Raw genomic sequence first — 17,643 nt, forward strand, 5'->3', positions numbered from 1 at the left:
GGTGGTTAGAAGTGGAACAAAGTTCTGAATTTTCAAAGTATAGTAGATAGGGATACTAAAAGCAAGAAAGTAACATTCTGTCAGATGCTTTTGGATTTCATACAAGCCACTGGATGTCCAAAACAAATTCTCTCCAGGCCTTCCAGCAATCCAGAGTCCCAAAGTCAACTCAGAAAACTTTGACATCAACTAAATTTTTTTCTCCAACTCAAGATGAAGATCCACTAATCTGAAAAGTGACACATCAGATGGTAGAGGTGGGAATTAAACAGCCAAGTGCAACAAAACCTATTTGTAACAACTTGTTTGCATCTTGCTTGGCCTGTAGGCAGACCTCAGTAATAATTCTATATTCAGAATTCAGTAATAATAATTCTGTTCAACATCATTAATTATCTGGATGATGAGGAAAAGTGTACCTCAGCAAGTCTGCTGATAATGCAAAACTGGGAGGAGCAGCTGATACACCAGAGGGTTGTGCTGCTGTCCAGAGTGGCAGGCTGGAGAGATGGGCTGACAGCAGCCTCATGAAATTCAACAAGTGGCAGTGCAAAGTCCTGCATCTGGGGAGGAACAACCCCATGCACCAGTACGTGCTGGGGGCTGACCAGCTGGAAAGCAATTTTGCAGAAATGAACCTGGGGGTCTTGGTGGACACCAAGTGGACCATGAGCCAGCAATATGCACTTGTGGCAAAGAGGGCTAATGTTATCCTGGAGTGCATTAGGGAGTGTTGCCACAGGTTGAGAGAGGTGACCCCTCTTTCAGCAGTGGTGAGGTCACATCTGGAGTGCTGTGTCCAGTTCTGGGCTCCCCAGTACGAGAGACATATGGTGCTACTGGAGACAGTCCAGTAAAGGGCCACTAAGATGATTTGGGGACTGAAGCATCTCTCATATGAGGAAAGGTGGAGAGAGCTGGAACTGTTCAGCCTGCAGAAGAGAAGGCTCAGAGGGGGGGGGGATCTCATCAATGTATATAAATACTTGAAGGGAAGGTGCAAAGAGGATGGAGCCAGGCTCTTTTCAGTAGTACCCAGTGATGAGCAAGAGGAGATGGGCACAAACTGAAACACAGGAGGTTCCCCCTGAACATCAGGAAACACTTTTTTACTGTAAGGGTGACTGAACACTGGTACAGATTGCCCAGTGAGGTTGTGGGGTCTCCATCCTTGGAGATACTAAAAAGCCATCTGGACATGGTCCTGGGCAACCTGCTCAGATGGCCCTGCTTGAGCGGAGGGTTTGGACTAGATTATCGTCAGAAGTGTCTTCCAACTTTAATACAGCAGCTCCTCATCACAGAATTGCAGAATGATTGATTTACCCTTTTCACATGAAATAATAACCGAATGTGATCTAACATTAGTATATTTGGCAGAAACTTTTCTGATCTTTATAAAAGAAAACAACCCTATACACTGAAGTATACTGCAATTCTTCATCTGTATAAACCTGGAATTTACAAGAAGAACTATTCCCTTTGTTTGTACTGGCTTGTCCTATTGAGTTAGGTTAATCACTGGGTATGTGGTAACATCAGCACTACAATAAAGTACTGGAGCCTAAGCATGAGATTAAAATGATCCAAGAAATTCCCTGAGACTGTAGCATTGCTTCTGTAATGTTTAGACCTTGCTATCAAAGCGACACAGCCTAGAGGGTGCCTGAGATTAGCATAAGGCTGGAGAAGATTCAGGACCACTGAGAGTATACCCTACACTTTGCCAAAGATCAACCATGCAGTGAAGAGGCTCCTCTGTCAGTAAGCAGGGCAAGAAATAAGCCTTCCTACCAAAAAGCAACTAGACAGTTCCAAGTTCAATAGATATATTTCTTCATTGTTCTTTTAGCTAAAGAAATTTGTCACTCTTTTGCACTCCAGCCAAATAAAATGAAAAACAGTTTCTGTGAGAAGAAGGATACAGGGAAAGAAGTCACAAGGAAAGCAACAAAGATACTGCACAACATTTGAGCTTCCTGTGTCTTTGTGGTTAAAAGATGGGTGGCAGCTGTAGGAGTCCTATCACAGAAAGGTGGCTCCAAAAGACCTGGTTTCTCAGGAAGGTTCCAGTGCTTAGTACCCAGAAGCAGTGATTGCCAAAGTGCAAATATGGAGACGCCACACTAGAAACACCTGTCCTTGCTCACATCCCTGTTTTTGTAAAGGTATTTCATGGCAAGGGTTATTTAGCTCAGTGTTTTAAGGAAAACATACCATTTATTAGATAAGACTTCATGAAGAATTCAAAAAAACAGATGTTCCTGCTGAAGTATTAGAAAAGGTAAATTCTCTTTCTTGTTTAAAAAGAGCCAGCTGACAGTTATCCTGGACTGATTCAGGTTTGAGTTTGGTGAAGCACTAACAGTTCACAAAAGAAAGGCTGATTTGTAACTAAAGCTAACTCAACAGTCTGTCCACAAGTCCTTTTCCCACATCCACTTTGATTTCCTTTCAAAAAATTTCTTCAGTGACTAATACACTATCCTCCCTCACCCAAAAAGGGGAAAATATACACATCAATGACTCAGTTTACATACCAACAATTCCAGGGATTTAAGCTGCATCACCTTCTTCTCAGTGTTCATATGCTTGTGTTCAGGGACTCTGTAGTTAGTGGCAGTCTTCAACTCATAACATCCCATATTTTCCTGTGCTTCTCTGATGGCCTCAACATCTTTGGGATTCTCATAATCATCACTAGGTTTGCTCTTGTATCTGGTAGGTACAAAACAAAGCTGAACTTCAAGACAGAAAGCATACAGATCAACAAATGGGGTCATTTCATACCTTCTGATTTGTGCAGCAAGGCTTGGGAGGTGAGCTAGGGTTCAAGAATCACACAGCTCTTTCAGAAAAGAATGGCTACTTTGGGAAGAACATCCTTGCACATTTGAATGAAAACCTCAGACAAATTTTTTTTCCCCAAGAACTCTTATAACATAGCTCTGCCATGGGACAGGTTAAACCTTTACACTTGGACTGAGTTCTGGGTTTAGTGACTACATGCTGCTCTCAGTCTCTGTGAGCCTTGTGTGTCAACACTCCACCAGCCTGTAGCAGAGAATACCTGATCCTACTCTATATTTTTAAACACTTAATAACCTTAAAAGCCTTGTATTCTGACTCTGCATTGGTCCCATTCCCTGTCATTCATCTCCTAATGAAGAATTTCTATACTTCCCTGAGCTTTCAAAGATGTCTTGTTCCCCTTTCTTGCCTCTCAAGATAAAGACCAGCATGGAACATGAAGGCATATCACAAACACTCACACAATGGCCATGATGTTAGCACAACTGACCTAACCCAGCTGTTACAGCATCTGCTCTATGTGGTGCTGGCAGGGTTGACAGAGAGTTGACTGTAATGGTCTAGGTGTCTCTCAGCCATGATCGATTTAGACACCTTTTTACTTCCTATCTGAAGATGCAGCTACCTAGCTGAATTCAAGTTTTTTAATATTTTAGAAGAACCATAAAAACTAACTGAAATATTTCAATGCTCTCTTGAGACTCAGAGATACATGAAAACTCATCTATTTTAATTACAACCATTAGGAATATAAAAAACTAGGCAGAGAGATTATAGTGCCATATGACAGCTAAATAGCATTACTTGACCTCACATAAGAAGCAGAACTGAAAGGGCACAGAGTCCAGTTCAAGACTCACAATTCATCCCACTCTGCCTTCCTCTTCATGATCTTAGCTTTCACCTTGTCAGATTTCTCAACAATTCTTCTGATTTGCTCATGTTTGCTTTCTATATAACGCGTGGTTGGCTTTTGAACCTCTGATGTCTTCGGCTTTTCTGCCTCGCCCTCAAAAATGGTGGCATCTGGACCAAAAAATAACCATGTGAAGATGTAAATACCATGCAGCACAGTGCAGTCCCAACTACTGGAAACCCCTGGGACAGCTCCTGTAGAGCTAGTGTCGATCAGTATAGTTCCAGTGTAGTGGATGTCCTGAATGTATTTGGGTTCTTTGACTTGATTCTTAGTCACATTCTACCCACGGGGTAGAATGCAACAATTGCTGATGTTGACCTAAACATGGAAAACTATGTATGTGTGTAACTATGTATGCAGGTACTGAAAAAGATACCAGAGTTATATTTCTTTACCTGTACCTGAAGAAATTATAATTTCTTTAGCTTGGACTCAGGAAAACAAACTGAGATGAAAGACAGAAACCATATTACTGATAAGGTTTAAATGGTCATCATTAGACCTATGCATACGCCTTGTCTCTGTGACAGTCTCCCTTTCTTCTGCTTGTTTCCATGCCTGTTTAAGTACTGTCTTCTTCCACGATGGACGTTCCTTATCTTGGTAGTATTTCTCAGACATTGCTAGAAGTCTGTAGGTGGAAATCTGATGATTGCTTTGAATAGCATGAACAACAACAGTGTCAAATTCCAGTGAGTCCCGAAACCTGAAAAGCCAAATAAGACAAACCATCTGATGTCAGTAGGCACAACCTACCATTTTGCCTTGACCAAAAGGACACGAATAATGTAGTTTACTTATTGCACATACAATCATTACATGTAAATTCACAAGTCATTAAGTAATAGCATGATGACATCTGACACTGTCTATTGACTTTTATCCAATCTAGGAATGGAGATGCTCAAGAATAAACATATTAAGACCTCTCCCAATATTGAAACTTACACCAGGTTCTTCATGAGAATATCTTTCATCTTCCATTTAGGACTGATTAAAAACATGTTCATTCAAGTCTTTTCCCCAGTCACACACTCTATGTGCCTAAGGTTGGTTTTTTTCATTGTGTATTGTTTCTATCATGTATTTATTTTTAGGAATTTATCTTTTGCTATATACTTAAAGAAAACCAACCCAAAATGCACCTCACGTTTTCTTGAGAAAATTCATTTCCTAACTTTAAACTGTATAGGGAACATCGAGTTAGCAATGACACTAAAATATCTGACACACATGCAACATGCCTGAAAAACAGGGGTTCATTTCACAGGTTGTTCTTCAAAGTTTCAATAAAAGTTCTTGGTTCTTACTGAACTTACTGGCAAAAACCCAGGCAAATTTAGTCTCAACACTCACCCCCCCCATCCCCCCCAGTTTTCTTCATATAGAAGTGAATCAGAATGCTACTTCTTTGATTTGAACATCTGAATTTTTATCAAAGATTCAAAAGAAGTAAGTACACCCAAATATCAATATATACTCTTGTGTATGTTCCAAGTAAAATAAGAACAGAATCAAAACAGAACAGAAGAAATATTGATTATATGAGGAAAAAAAATTGCATTCTTTTTCCTTGTGGCAGGTATAACTTTGTAAATGATAAGCCCCTTGCAAGGTCAGAGGGAGAAGTGGAAGAAAAGTGATACTTACTGATTCCGCAGTTTCTGCAGTCCAATCAAGTGTTTCTCACGCTCCCAAGCCAGCTCCTTTTGCACTAACTGGATTCTCTGTGCTGTCTGCCTATCCAGCTCCTCAAAGATCCTATGGTCCATCTCATACTGCTGCAGAAAGATAGAAAACCTACCATCACATTATCTTGGCTACTAGGTTTTGGTAATAAATATTTTGCCCAGATGCCAGAGTTCCATGCACATCAACACAATCATTTATTTCAGGAGCTATTCAGACCTCCACAGAGAGCCACATTTTTCCCATATGCTTCTTAAATGTCACAATTCACCAGCTGTGATTCAGAAGTCTGAGCAAATTATATATTCATAGAACTACCTTAATCCAAACGGTTGGACATCTTTGGCTCCAACACATTGGGTAGCAACATTTTAGAAGAAGATGCCTCTAAAGGTAAATGACCCTTATAAAAACCAGAGGTACCTCTCTCTGCAGCTGCATATGCTTGGGCAACTCCTGATTCTTTTGAAGAAGAAAACGAAACTCATGCCTCAGTGCAATTAACTGCTCTCTTTTCTTGTTTTTTTTTTCTTCAGCTTCCTTCATTATCCGTTCACGCTCCTTTTTCTGCTTGACTTCCTCAATGCTGAAAATGCATGAAAAAGGAAATAGTGTTATCTCAGTGGAAGAGAGGAAAGATTACAGTTTATGTAACCTTTTAGATTTCCTTGACAGCCTTAAACTCCCAGTGAACTCAATGGCTCTTAAGGTAACTTAGAAAGGAATCATCTTCCTGTATATTTGTACAGTCCTAACATCACAAGGCTTTCACCTTGACCTTGTGTTGTCTCTGTAGTTTGAAGTTAAGTAAGTCTCAGAATACCATGTTTGAATTACTACCACAGAAAAGTAGATAAAATGGAGGGAAAGACTGAAAAAACTTTGTGTGTAACAAAGAAATGACCCAAATTCAGGGTGATCAGCTTCGTCCTCCTATTAGGAGGCAAAAAGAAATACATGGTCTGAAGAAAGAGCTACCAACACCTGAAAATCTCTTTCATCATTATCCAAGCATCTCTTACTTGTAGGCATTGGGATCCTCAATGTCTTCAGCAGCCTTCTCCTTCTCAAGACCACTCTGGAATAAAAACATTGTCCTGACTTTGAACAAGCAATAATAGTTTCAACAGACAATAAAGCTTTTACAAACATTAAGACAGAGCTCCCATTGCCTTTCACAAAACCAAAAGAAACTTTCATGATCAATATTGCTGTATGGGCCTATATGTTTCAAGAAAAAGCAGTTGAGTTGGTTTACATGTAAAAGAACTAATGAAGCATAGTTTTTAGGGACAGAGAACACAACTTCTACATCCTCCCCATCAACATCAACCATTACACCATTGCTTGTCCTAACTTCACTCTGTCTCATAACATCTTTGGTTCTCTACCCCCAAATCCAATTCTCTTGTCTCCCCTCACTGCCACATTGACAAGAGACAACATATCCTGGGCTAATTCCAAGTTACATGTGTAATTAATCTGGTTTGCTTCTGCTGACTGCATAATGGGTTCACAATTATTAGCTGTGAAGAATGACAGATGGATGGACGCTGCAGTCGCACAAGCCTCATTTCCCTAGGCAGTCGTGCTCTAAAAAAAGAGGGGGGGCCTATCATCCTACAGTGAATACAGTCACACTAAATTGATCTGTAATTTAACTCAATTAGTTTCAGAGGATTTGTATTTGATTCTCTAAGAATCTTATTAAGTTTAATGAAGATGGAATTTTTAAAATCTTCCACATGACTTAAAACTAGAATAGATACTTAATGAAGATATACTTTGATAAGGGAAAAGCTCTATTAGGACAGTCATTAAGCAATGTTGCTAGCCTGAACAATAGAAATTGACCATAAAGATCTTTATATAGAGCTACTTACATACTCAAAATGATAAAACTGTATATATGCTTTATAATTGTAAATTAATCACTACTTGTAATACTGGAGCTAGCAAGGCTCTCATATCACATGTTCCAATCATTCACTTAGTTTAAGAAAATAATTTTGAGTCTATTCTCAGTGCTATATATTCTTGTGATATTGGTAAAGAATTCCAACTAGTCATGAACAATTTAACTAAATGACCAAAATCACAATTTCCTCTCTGTCTCCCTTATCAAGCATCTTTCAAAATGTAGTTACCAACTAATATTAAAAATATTTAAAAGTTGAATTTCTTTTATGTGGACACTTTCAAGATTTTTAAACTGTACTGAATTTATATCTACTTGAAAATTCATTGTGCATGACAGCACTTCTTTACTCAACAGGTCTCACTGCTTCTTTCAAGTTATATTTGTTTAATTCAGGCATTCAAGAGATTTCTAAAAAACCCGATGAAGTCTGAACGTTTTCAGTGGGGGAGTTGACACTTCTCTCTTGTGTATTATCCGTAGAACTGTTACTGAGTTCCAGTGTCATCTGTTCAAACATGCTAAAGGTGATGAGATCTACAGTGATTACAGAACACCTGTAAAATCATGACTTGCTAATCCTGTCCAAGAATGAAAAATAAACAGGATCACCATCATGCTGTGCTATTTTACAAATTTAAAAAATCCAGCTTGTGAATTGTATATGAATGGTACTCAATGCACTGAGAAACTACACATTTGGTATTCTCCAACATGATTTCTAGAATCCCCATCCAAAGCAGAATCATACTTTACTGGAATTAATCCAAGACAGGTATTAAGTATAACAAATCTTTGTGGTTCTTTCATTCTAGGAATGTGCATGATTACACCTATGAGTGGGAAAAGACTAGTAGACTATTACATATGAACAACACATACAATGTTTATTTGGAGAAAACCACAAAACACTGAGAAGGAACAATGCAGTCATAGTGCCTGTTTATAAGGGAATGTTTGCAAGAACTATTCTTCCAAATTGTTTGGGAAACTTCAGCTTTTGCTATGAAAGATCTATGATGCCAAATAATTGAATTGCATTTTGCCCATCTACAATAGTTTCACAGTAAATAGGCCTAATTCAGTGAAAGATGGTAGCGGCTTACCCTAGGAGAGGGGATTTTGGCTTTTAGCTCTTTGTGAACATCCTCTGGAGACAAGATGTTGAAAGTAAAAATGTTTCCATCTCCACCACAGGTAATCAGAAATCTATCATTGTAACTAGAACAGATCCCCTGGATCTGGCCATAATCATTGTCATGTACATTGAAGGACCAGTATTCCTTTAGGGTATTCGCTGAGAGGTCTTTATCTTGGAGGGGATAAACACGCAGTGCGCCATTCTGCATCCCACAGAACATCAGTAGCCTGCTGGTACTGTCAAATAAGCAACAAGAAACAGTAATAACAGGCAACTTGTAACAGGGCCACAGCTCAAAATGTGATAATTTTTTAGAAGAGCTAATCTATCTGAATAAATGTAGCCTTCCCAAGTTTGTAAGCTAGGAGCAAATTATTTGGACCATTTAAAGTATGTGTGATACTTCTACAAACTTTTTCCAGCTAACTGGCTGCTCAGGAACGTTCCAGCACTTGCTGGGTATCATGTAACTGGTCTTAGCCCTGAGTTGTGCAGGGTAGCAGACACCAAGTTCAGAGCTAGCAAAAAGTTTTCTCTCCCTGCTTTTCATCTAGTATAGATGGTGGTGAATGCAGCCAGCTGTAGATTAAAGCCTGAGCTAAACCTGCTTCCTTAGATGCAGATCATGCCTAGCCTTACAGAGGGAACATAATATTGGGAGTCTGAAAACAGTTTACCCTTTTCATTAATACTGTTCACAGAATATCCTGAGAAGCCTGTATTCTTTGCACAAGAGGGATGGACTGATCCCTCCATGTTCTCCTTGAGGGCTAACTGTGTCCTCTCTTTGCTAACTAGCAAAAATAACTGCTGTTCTGATGATCACAATTTGCAGAGACTTCTAATGGGTCTCCTGGAGATCTGCAATCTAGGATGCTTGAGTCCTAATCAGTACTTAATTAGAAATCAGACATTTTCATCTTTGAAAGGCCTTTTCAAATTATTCTGTCAGACACAGTGCCCAGCTGTGTCCATGAGGAATTTTAAGTGAAACTCAGTGCCAGGAAAACCAGAGAGAGTTCCTGTGTACTACAGCTGACCCACAATTAAAAGGGGACAAAGCAGTGTACACTCCTCCCTTCCAAATTCCATTTCATCAAGTTTTATCGGGAAGCTGTTACACTACAATGTTTTACCAGAAGGAGATTTGGTGGATGGGATTGTTGTCGGTGTCCTCAATAGCAATCACTTCAAAGGGTTCATCTTTCCTGTTTTCAGGGTCATCTTGGTGATTTGAGGAGAATTCACAATGATAGAGGAACCCTGAGTCATACCCACCCTGAAGAGAAGGACCATAAAGAAATGGTAACAAAAGGACACTGAAGCAGCTGACCAGGTAAATACAATTTTCAGAACAATTCTTCCTTCCTTAATGATCTACTATGGGTTAGAAAATGTTACTTCCAAACATCTAGAAATCATATTTGCCCACAGAGAAAAATCTTTCACGATCACTGGCATTACAAGCCATCCTACCATTATGTTAAATTCTACCTTCTGCTTGTGATGGAACAGCTTAGTCTTTGTGCTCATTCAGGCATCACCAAGAAGCATACCTAATGGAAATTTACTGAACAATCTGAATTGGAGTGATACTACTGATTTACTTCACAAAGACCACTGAAACTATTGAGTATGAAGGGGATTCCATGTCCCAGAGATAACAGGTTTCAAATAATCAGTTTTCTAAGGCACCCAGATGTGAAGGGAATGTTGCCACATCTTGCAATCCCATCAATATGAAATAAAAATTGATTTACCAAGGAAAGCCAAAATTTTCCTGGTGCTGAATAAAACCCACAGAGGATGGGACTGGGCTCCTCTGGTATGTAGAGAGGTGGCAATGGCTCTTCTTCGGGTTCCTCTTCAGGTTCTTCTTCTTCTATCTCCTTTCCCATCTCCTGTTGCTGCTTTATCCATTCAAGCTTTGCTTTCTCCTTCTCATGCTTTTTTTTCTCTCTCAGTGCAATCTCCTCTTCCAGCTATTACAACAAGTAGAGAAACATGGAGACATGAAACCAAGGCACTCCATGCGTTACTGACTAAAGGAGTCCCATAAATGAAATCCAAGGTGGTCCTGGCATTATATACACAGAATATCTAGAGAAATATCTTTTCCTTCAACTAAGCAGAGATCAACCAGACTTCACAGGACTCTCCAGTGAAAATGCCCCCATTTATCCCCTCTGAAGTATTTTAACTCATGGTCCTTTGAAACAGAAACCATTCTGCCTGAGAAGCAGACCAGCATTTCCTCAGAGGGATTATTCCTCAAATTAACCACTATTAGCATACTACTTCTGCAGAACTCCTAAGCCCTGTCCTCTGCCTGCCCAGAAGAAAGAAAAGCACTGGAAAGCTGAACTCAGATTCCCAACTTCTAATGCATCATTGATGTAGAGTAAAAAGAGAAGCTGTAATAGACTTTACTCCTTCTGAACAATGAAGGAAAGACATTTTTGGATTTATAAAATATTTAAACCTCCCTTTCCTTTCAAGCCTACTTTAGCATACACAAATATCAAACATTCTCTAAAACAGGATCTTCCTAAGAAGATATTAGATAGCAAATCATAGAGAAAGGTCTGGAAAGGATCTCAAAAGAGCATTCTTTTGCCCGAAAGCAGAATCAGCTAAACTTTAAATATTATCGGCCGATGTTTGTCTGACCTACCCTTTAAAAGTCTACTATGGGGACTGACAGCCTACGCAAACTATTTCAGTGCTTCACCACCCTTACTGTTAGAAATCTTTCCTTGCACCTTATCTAAAACATCCTTGTTGCAACTTATTAATTATTGATCTATTCCTAGAGGAAAAATAGAGCAATTAATATTCTTTCTCCCTGTAGAAACCTTTTTTATTTTTAAAGATTTATAGTGTCTCCCAACAATATTCTTCTCTTTTGACTAAAAAAACCCAAATCCCAACCAAACAAAAACAGTCCCCAAAAAACTCCACACACATTCTTTCAATCTTTCCTTACATATGTATGCTAGCTTTGTGATCATTCTTGTGGTTCCTCCTGTGAGAAAACCACCAAGAAATCTTTCTTCTGGATACTAACTTCCTCCTAGTTTTAACAAGAAATGAGGCTTTGCCTGACATTCAGTAATGCACCGCTCAGAAGACAGGAGCAATTACTAGAGAAAGCAGAGAAATCACAGGTTAAGAACAGAATCAGAGAGGCTGTTGGATTGTGGTGGATTGAACATTGGACTGAGAGCCTGCTCACTGGAGCTCTACTCCTGAGCCTAACATCAGCTTGCTTTTCAATTTCACAAAATTAACGATAGCTGAAAGCTGGCATAACTCTTTTCCTTTGGCCCTGCATATCTTCTAAAATGCTAATTCTCATTCAGAAATAAAAAACATACCTTTAAAATTATTACAACATTTTTAAAAAATCAGAAATATATAACTGCTGAAAAAAAGGGATGTTTCATGTTTGCTTCAAAGTAACTACATGGGTGTTTTATGACTGTTCAAAGGCATTTCCTACAGGGCTGACATCAACCACCAGAAACCTACTTTTTCTGAAAATTACCAAAATGAAAATATTTTAAGAACTAATGTGCTATACCATCTTTCCCTTTCACAATGCTATCTTTTAATTCTAATCAAAATGCACATCATGCTTTCAGTGTGGTGTATGTTCCACTTGAATAAACAGACAACAACTTGTAATTTCAAATGTTGAAACTCAGGCACAAAGGGACTCTACCTGACCTTCCCGTTCAAGAAGCTTAGCAAAAATCCTATGATGCAGTATAGGGACTAGAAAGCTTTTTGGGTAGTTTTATCCTCTGGCACATGAAGAACATGAAATTCCTCCACAGAAGAGTTCTTTACCTTGATTCGGGATTTAACGCTATAAAAATGGAAGTACTGCATCGGCAGGTTTTTTATTTGATAGGTGGACACTGTATCCTGTTCCTCAGGGAGAGGGGCAGGAACCTGGAGAGCAAAGCCATTCTCACAAAGGATGAGCAGCATGCTCTTCACCTGTACAAAACCAGAAAAAACACAAGTATAGGGCAGATGTATACATGGAATTGAGAGAAATGGGAAAAAGTTAGTCAGAAGATGCATAGGCACAAAGCAAAACTCCAGCCAGGAGGCATTAACTCTATGCTCTTATTTAAATGGACTCTTTTAAATGGACATCAGAAACCAGTGAGCTTCTTTTATACTATGTATGCTAGGCAAAGCTAAGCAATTGAAGAAGTCCTTGCCATATACAGAACAGCTATCATTCTGACACTGTCTAGCCTGGAAGCAGCACAATGATATTTTGGGAGCTTGGTTAAATTAAAGGATGGATCTGACCCAAAAGTTAGGAGCTGAGGTTTTGTTTTGATAATTGCTTGAAAGTTCATATGTTTCTATACTAATAAATCCCTTATACCTTCAAGACTGGGCTCAGAATCTTGCCAAATGCTATTTAGCTTTGAGTTTGTTTGTTCTTTGCTGGTGCCTGCCAGATCCTTTAAAATGCAAAGTTAGGAAGAATAGGTGAGGTAAGGGTAATACTTACTTAGTGGTTTGAGATTTTAAAAGGCAAATCTGTATTTAGTTTCAATTTTTTAAGCCATCTGGAGAATAGAGAGAGGCTTATTTTATCTGACCCATCACTAAAAACGTACAAAGGGGGTATATTAGAGTTACTATGGAACTACTACTTAACTAGAAAAGATACGGTTCTTATGTCTATAAAATCTCAGCCCTACAAATACATTCATTAAATGTATAGTATTTAATCATCAAGGTGGTTTTTTTTTAAAGAGACAAGAAGTAGTGTAACACTCAGATGCATGTACTATGTTGAATAAGTGTTCATATCTAGCAGTGGAGAACTGACACCAGTAGACAAAATTACTCAGAGAGAACCTAACACATCAAAGGTATGATGGGTGCTTTTTTTAGTAAGTAGGAATACCTTGTCCTCAAGGAAAGGACTCAAAATGCAACTGTCAGATCAAGATCTGTCATTTCTGCAGTAAGATACGGTTCATACCAGCAAGAGCTCTTTTGCCAATGCAGTTTTTATCAGTTCCCATGAACAAGCAATAATAGCTACACTTTACCACTGTGCACTAGTATAACATATCTTGCTGGCCACTTTGTCACTATCTAAATATAATGAACAATCTCCCGTCTAAATCAGAATACTGGACCAACCAAAATTTCAGATGTTACTCTAACCTTACAGAACTTTTAAAATATTAGCAAGAATCTATTTAAATATGTCACTGACACACTTCAAACACAGAGTGTGAATTCAAAGAAGCACACAAAATCTTTCTTAATATGGTCCGAAAGCTTTGCAAAAGCCTATTTTAATATGGGCAAGAGGGACAGGCAATAATGCTCAGATAACTCTGTTATCAAAGAAGACTAAGACCTTCCAAAAGCTAAGGCACAGGCTTGTTTCTTCAAGGCAGGAACTCAAAAAGCTGAGCAAAATTTGGTGGTTTGCACATGTTTCTGCTCTTTATTATCCAAAGTCCAAAATACCTTCAAAGTGACTGAACCAGAGATACAGCTACACAGAACCTGTCATTCTGAAGCAGCATGAAGAACAAAGTAGCAAAACATTTTTTGCATTGTCTATAGAGAACATGGCTAGGGTCATGGATCTTCATCTATTTTCATTGGAAGTTCTTTTCAAAATGACATTTTAACACTGTAAGAAGGAAAGAAAACAAACATGTATTACTCACATGAGAAGGTGGAGACCACTGTAACGCCTGCACAGGCCCAGGGACACAGATGAATCCGATTGGCCTGTATTCATCTTCAACAGCAAAAAAGAAAACAGTTTTGTCTTTACTCTGAGAGAGGAAAAAAAAACAAAAAAAACAAAGATGATGACTAAATCGAAGCTGACCAAAAATTCGAAAGACTGTAAGTACTTCACAACATAAACACATACTTAAATGTTTTGTGCCTCAACAGGAGGACTTACAAGTACATTGGAACTTAAAATTAGCTTTCCTTGATGATTACAGGGAGGAAATAAAAATCCTACCCACCTTGCTCCAGGGCCCTGAGTGCACCCATAGCCCTTAATTGTCCTGATGGGCCTCATCTGGCACCCCAGCCATATGCTTCCTGCCTATTGCCCCAGGAGCTCCTTTAAAGCTCAGGCTCAGGCCCGATTTTTCAGATAAGACAGCACAGGCTGATTACCCTGGATAACAAGAAAATCCAGAACTGATGTTCAACATGATGCGTGTATGCTGGTTCTGGCTGGGGTAGAGTTAATTTAATTTTCTTCACAGTAGCTGGTATGGGGCTGTGTTTTGGATTTGTGCTGGAAACAGTGTTGATAACCCAGGGATGTTTTTGTTCCTGCTGAGCAGTGTTTCCAAAGAGCCAAGGGCTGTTCTGCTTCTCCCCCCACCCTACCAGCGAGGAGGCTGGGGGGGCACAAGGAGTCAGGAGGGGACACAGCCAGGACAGCTGACCCCAACTGACCCAAGGGATATTCCAGACCATATGATGTCATGCTCAGCATATAGAGCTGGGGGAAGAAGGAGGAAAGGGGGGACATTTGAAGTTGTGGCATTTGTATTCCCAAGTCACCGTTAGGCGTGATGGAGCCCTGCTTTCCTGGAGATGGCTGAACACCTGCCTGCCCATGGGAAGCGGTGAATTAATTCCTTGTTTTGCTTTACTTGTGTGTGCGGCTTTTGCTTTACCTATTAAACTGTCTTTATCTGAACCCACCAGTTTTCTCACTTTTACCCTTCTGATTCTCTCCTCCATCCCACTGGGGGGAGTGAGCAAACAGCTGTGTGGGGCTTAGTTGCCAGTTGGGGTTAAACCACAACAGTATGGCAGCTTAAATCCTGCATTAAGTGAAATGCATGGTGATCCAGTTCAAGGAATACGTAACTGCAAATGCACTGATCATGGATGAAGGCTAGCTTTTACAAAGAGAGGCAATATTGACTGGAAATCATCTCAAAGACTAGCAGGCACACTGACAAACCAACTGGTCAATACTGTTGTAAGGCCAAGCAGTGCTTGGTAGCAGCTGGAGTGCTGCCAAGGTGGTGTACAAATGGACTTGCTTTTACTAATTCCAAGTTACTATTAAACTAATTCCAAAATGAACCAAATCCATCTTCAAAGCGGATTACAGTATTCACACTAAACAGTCCAGTAATTCACAAAATGAATTGTATGAATTGCATGGTTGCTTTCCTTCAGAAAACAAATGTGAGTGCAAACAGATCCTCCTCTTCCCCCAGCACTGCAGAGAACTACAAGAAGCAATCAACAGCAGTAACAGAAGTATAACTGTGTTGTCAGTAAACAAACTTTACCTTTTCTTGTTAAATAATCTCTACACTTATGGCTTAATAAAAATAACTGAAAGAAGTGATACATACCCCTGTGGCAAGCACATCTCCATTTCGTTCATATGCTAAGGCTGTAACTGCAGTAGCATGAGGTTTGAAAACATGTTTCAGATTTATCTCTGCATTCTCTGTATTGGTCTGTCCTGCAAGAACGGGCAGTCCTTTGGGATCATAAACTTCAATTATTCGGACAACACCATCTTCAAACCCCACCGCAATTAGACCTCCTTTAGGATTTACCTTTGAGTGGAAGAATGAAGAAAAAAAAATCACAGTGTACACCTGAGAGCTTAGAATAGGAATCTGTATGGCACATGCTCTGGTGTTAACCTGTAACTCATCTTACATGGAAGTGTTGCTAAAGCACAAAGAGTGTTTCATACGTGGGAAATGTTGTTTATTCTCTCTAACATGCTACCGTAAAAGGAATGGGAAGACTGGGAATTATTTTTTTTGTTTGGATTGTTTTGGGTTTTTTTACTGATAACATGCCATTGAGACTGGAAATGTTAATGAGGATGTGGTTGTAACATCTGAGGAAGAGGTAATTCATACTGATATACAAATATATCAATAGCTTCTTAAGGACAAGAGTTAGAACTCAAAAAAGGAATTATTATATTATCCTGAATATAATATTGGGCATCAAATGTGCGTATGATTTTTGAAGAGGTGAGGGCACAGACTTGGGTCTGGCTGACTCCATGTAAAGTACAGTTGTCAACAGGGACAGCTACTTGAGGTGGAAAGAGGAGGCTGTGGAGTCCATAGGCCCTGTAGGTAAGCCAATTGCTAACAGGCTTGAATTGTGAGAGAGAAGAGTTAACAGCAACAGGCTGGTGTTTTAGCTGGATCTAGCTGGACTTGCATATTTAGCTGATATTAGCCATACATGGTAGTGTCTTGAAGCAATGTACAAGCTGAGCCATCTCCAGACATGGCACAGATCATTATTAATGCACACCAGAAGGAGAATTGCTGTGTGAAGAGATGAGAGTGAATGGATAAGCTCTGTGACCAATTGGCAAAAGTATGATCTTAGGTATGAAAAAGTTTATTGTTCAGAAGGGAGCTGGGGGTAACTGTCTTCCTGTTACCTGGGAAAATCAGCCCATAATGTCTTACCTTAAAAAGCCCCTCTGTAATAAGCAGGTGTACAATAGCATTGCTCAGTAAATGACCAAGAGGAGTCACTCATGGACCTCAAATTTATGACTCTGTGATTGACTCCATTAATTCCATATCTTTCCTCTACTAGGGAGCCAGCACTCCAGATGTGGCCTCCCCAGTGCTGAGTAAAGAGGAGGGATCACCTCCCTCAACCAGCTGGTAATGCCCCTTCCTAATGCAGCTCAGGATGCTGTTGGACCTCTGGCATTGCTGGCTTGTGGTCAGCTTGGTGTCCCCAGGATCCCAAGATCCTTCTCTGCAGAACTGCTTTCCAGCTGGTGGGCCCCCAGCCTGTACTGGTGCCTGTGGTTCTTCCTACCCAGATGCAGGACTATGCATTTTCCCTTGTCAAATTTCATGAGATTCATCTCAGCCCAATTCTCCAGCCTGTCCATATCCCAGCACAACCCTCTAGAGTACCAGCCACTCTCATCTCAGTTTTGTATAATCTGTGAACTTGCTGAGGGTGCACTCTGCTCCAGTGTCCAGGTAATTAATGAAGAATATTGGCACCCATAATGACGCCTAGGGTACACTGCTGGAGGCTTGCTTCTAACTGGACTTTGTGCTGCTGATCACTACCCCTTGGAGCACAGCTGTTTAGGCAGTTTTAAATCCATGTCAC

The 17,643-nt window shown here is 39.8% G+C and overlaps 1 protein-coding gene across 1 annotated transcript in view; it reads right to left on the reverse strand.

Moving 5' to 3' along the window:
- CFAP44 (cilia and flagella associated protein 44) overlaps positions 1-17,643 on the reverse strand; it is a 47,033-nt gene that overhangs the window by 11,311 nt on the left and 18,079 nt on the right. Inside the window, exons 14-25 of the mRNA XM_069785772.1 lie at positions 15,879-16,088; positions 14,202-14,312; positions 12,331-12,483; positions 10,239-10,460; positions 9,615-9,757; positions 8,444-8,714; positions 6,442-6,497; positions 5,843-6,005; positions 5,381-5,511; positions 4,243-4,436; positions 3,672-3,837; positions 2,541-2,718 (exon numbers count right to left, since the gene is read on the reverse strand). Of these exons, the coding sequence (XP_069641873.1) occupies positions 2,541-2,718; positions 3,672-3,837; positions 4,243-4,436; positions 5,381-5,511; positions 5,843-6,005; positions 6,442-6,497; positions 8,444-8,714; positions 9,615-9,757; positions 10,239-10,460; positions 12,331-12,483; positions 14,202-14,312; positions 15,879-16,088 (1,998 nt within the window). The remainder of the gene's footprint in view (positions 1-2,540; positions 2,719-3,671; positions 3,838-4,242; positions 4,437-5,380; positions 5,512-5,842; positions 6,006-6,441; positions 6,498-8,443; positions 8,715-9,614; positions 9,758-10,238; positions 10,461-12,330; positions 12,484-14,201; positions 14,313-15,878; positions 16,089-17,643) is intronic.

Source organism: Haliaeetus albicilla, chromosome 6 (assembly GCF_947461875.1).
Source record: "Haliaeetus albicilla chromosome 6, bHalAlb1.1, whole genome shotgun sequence".
NCBI classification, from domain to species: Eukaryota; Metazoa; Chordata; class Aves; order Accipitriformes; family Accipitridae; genus Haliaeetus; species Haliaeetus albicilla.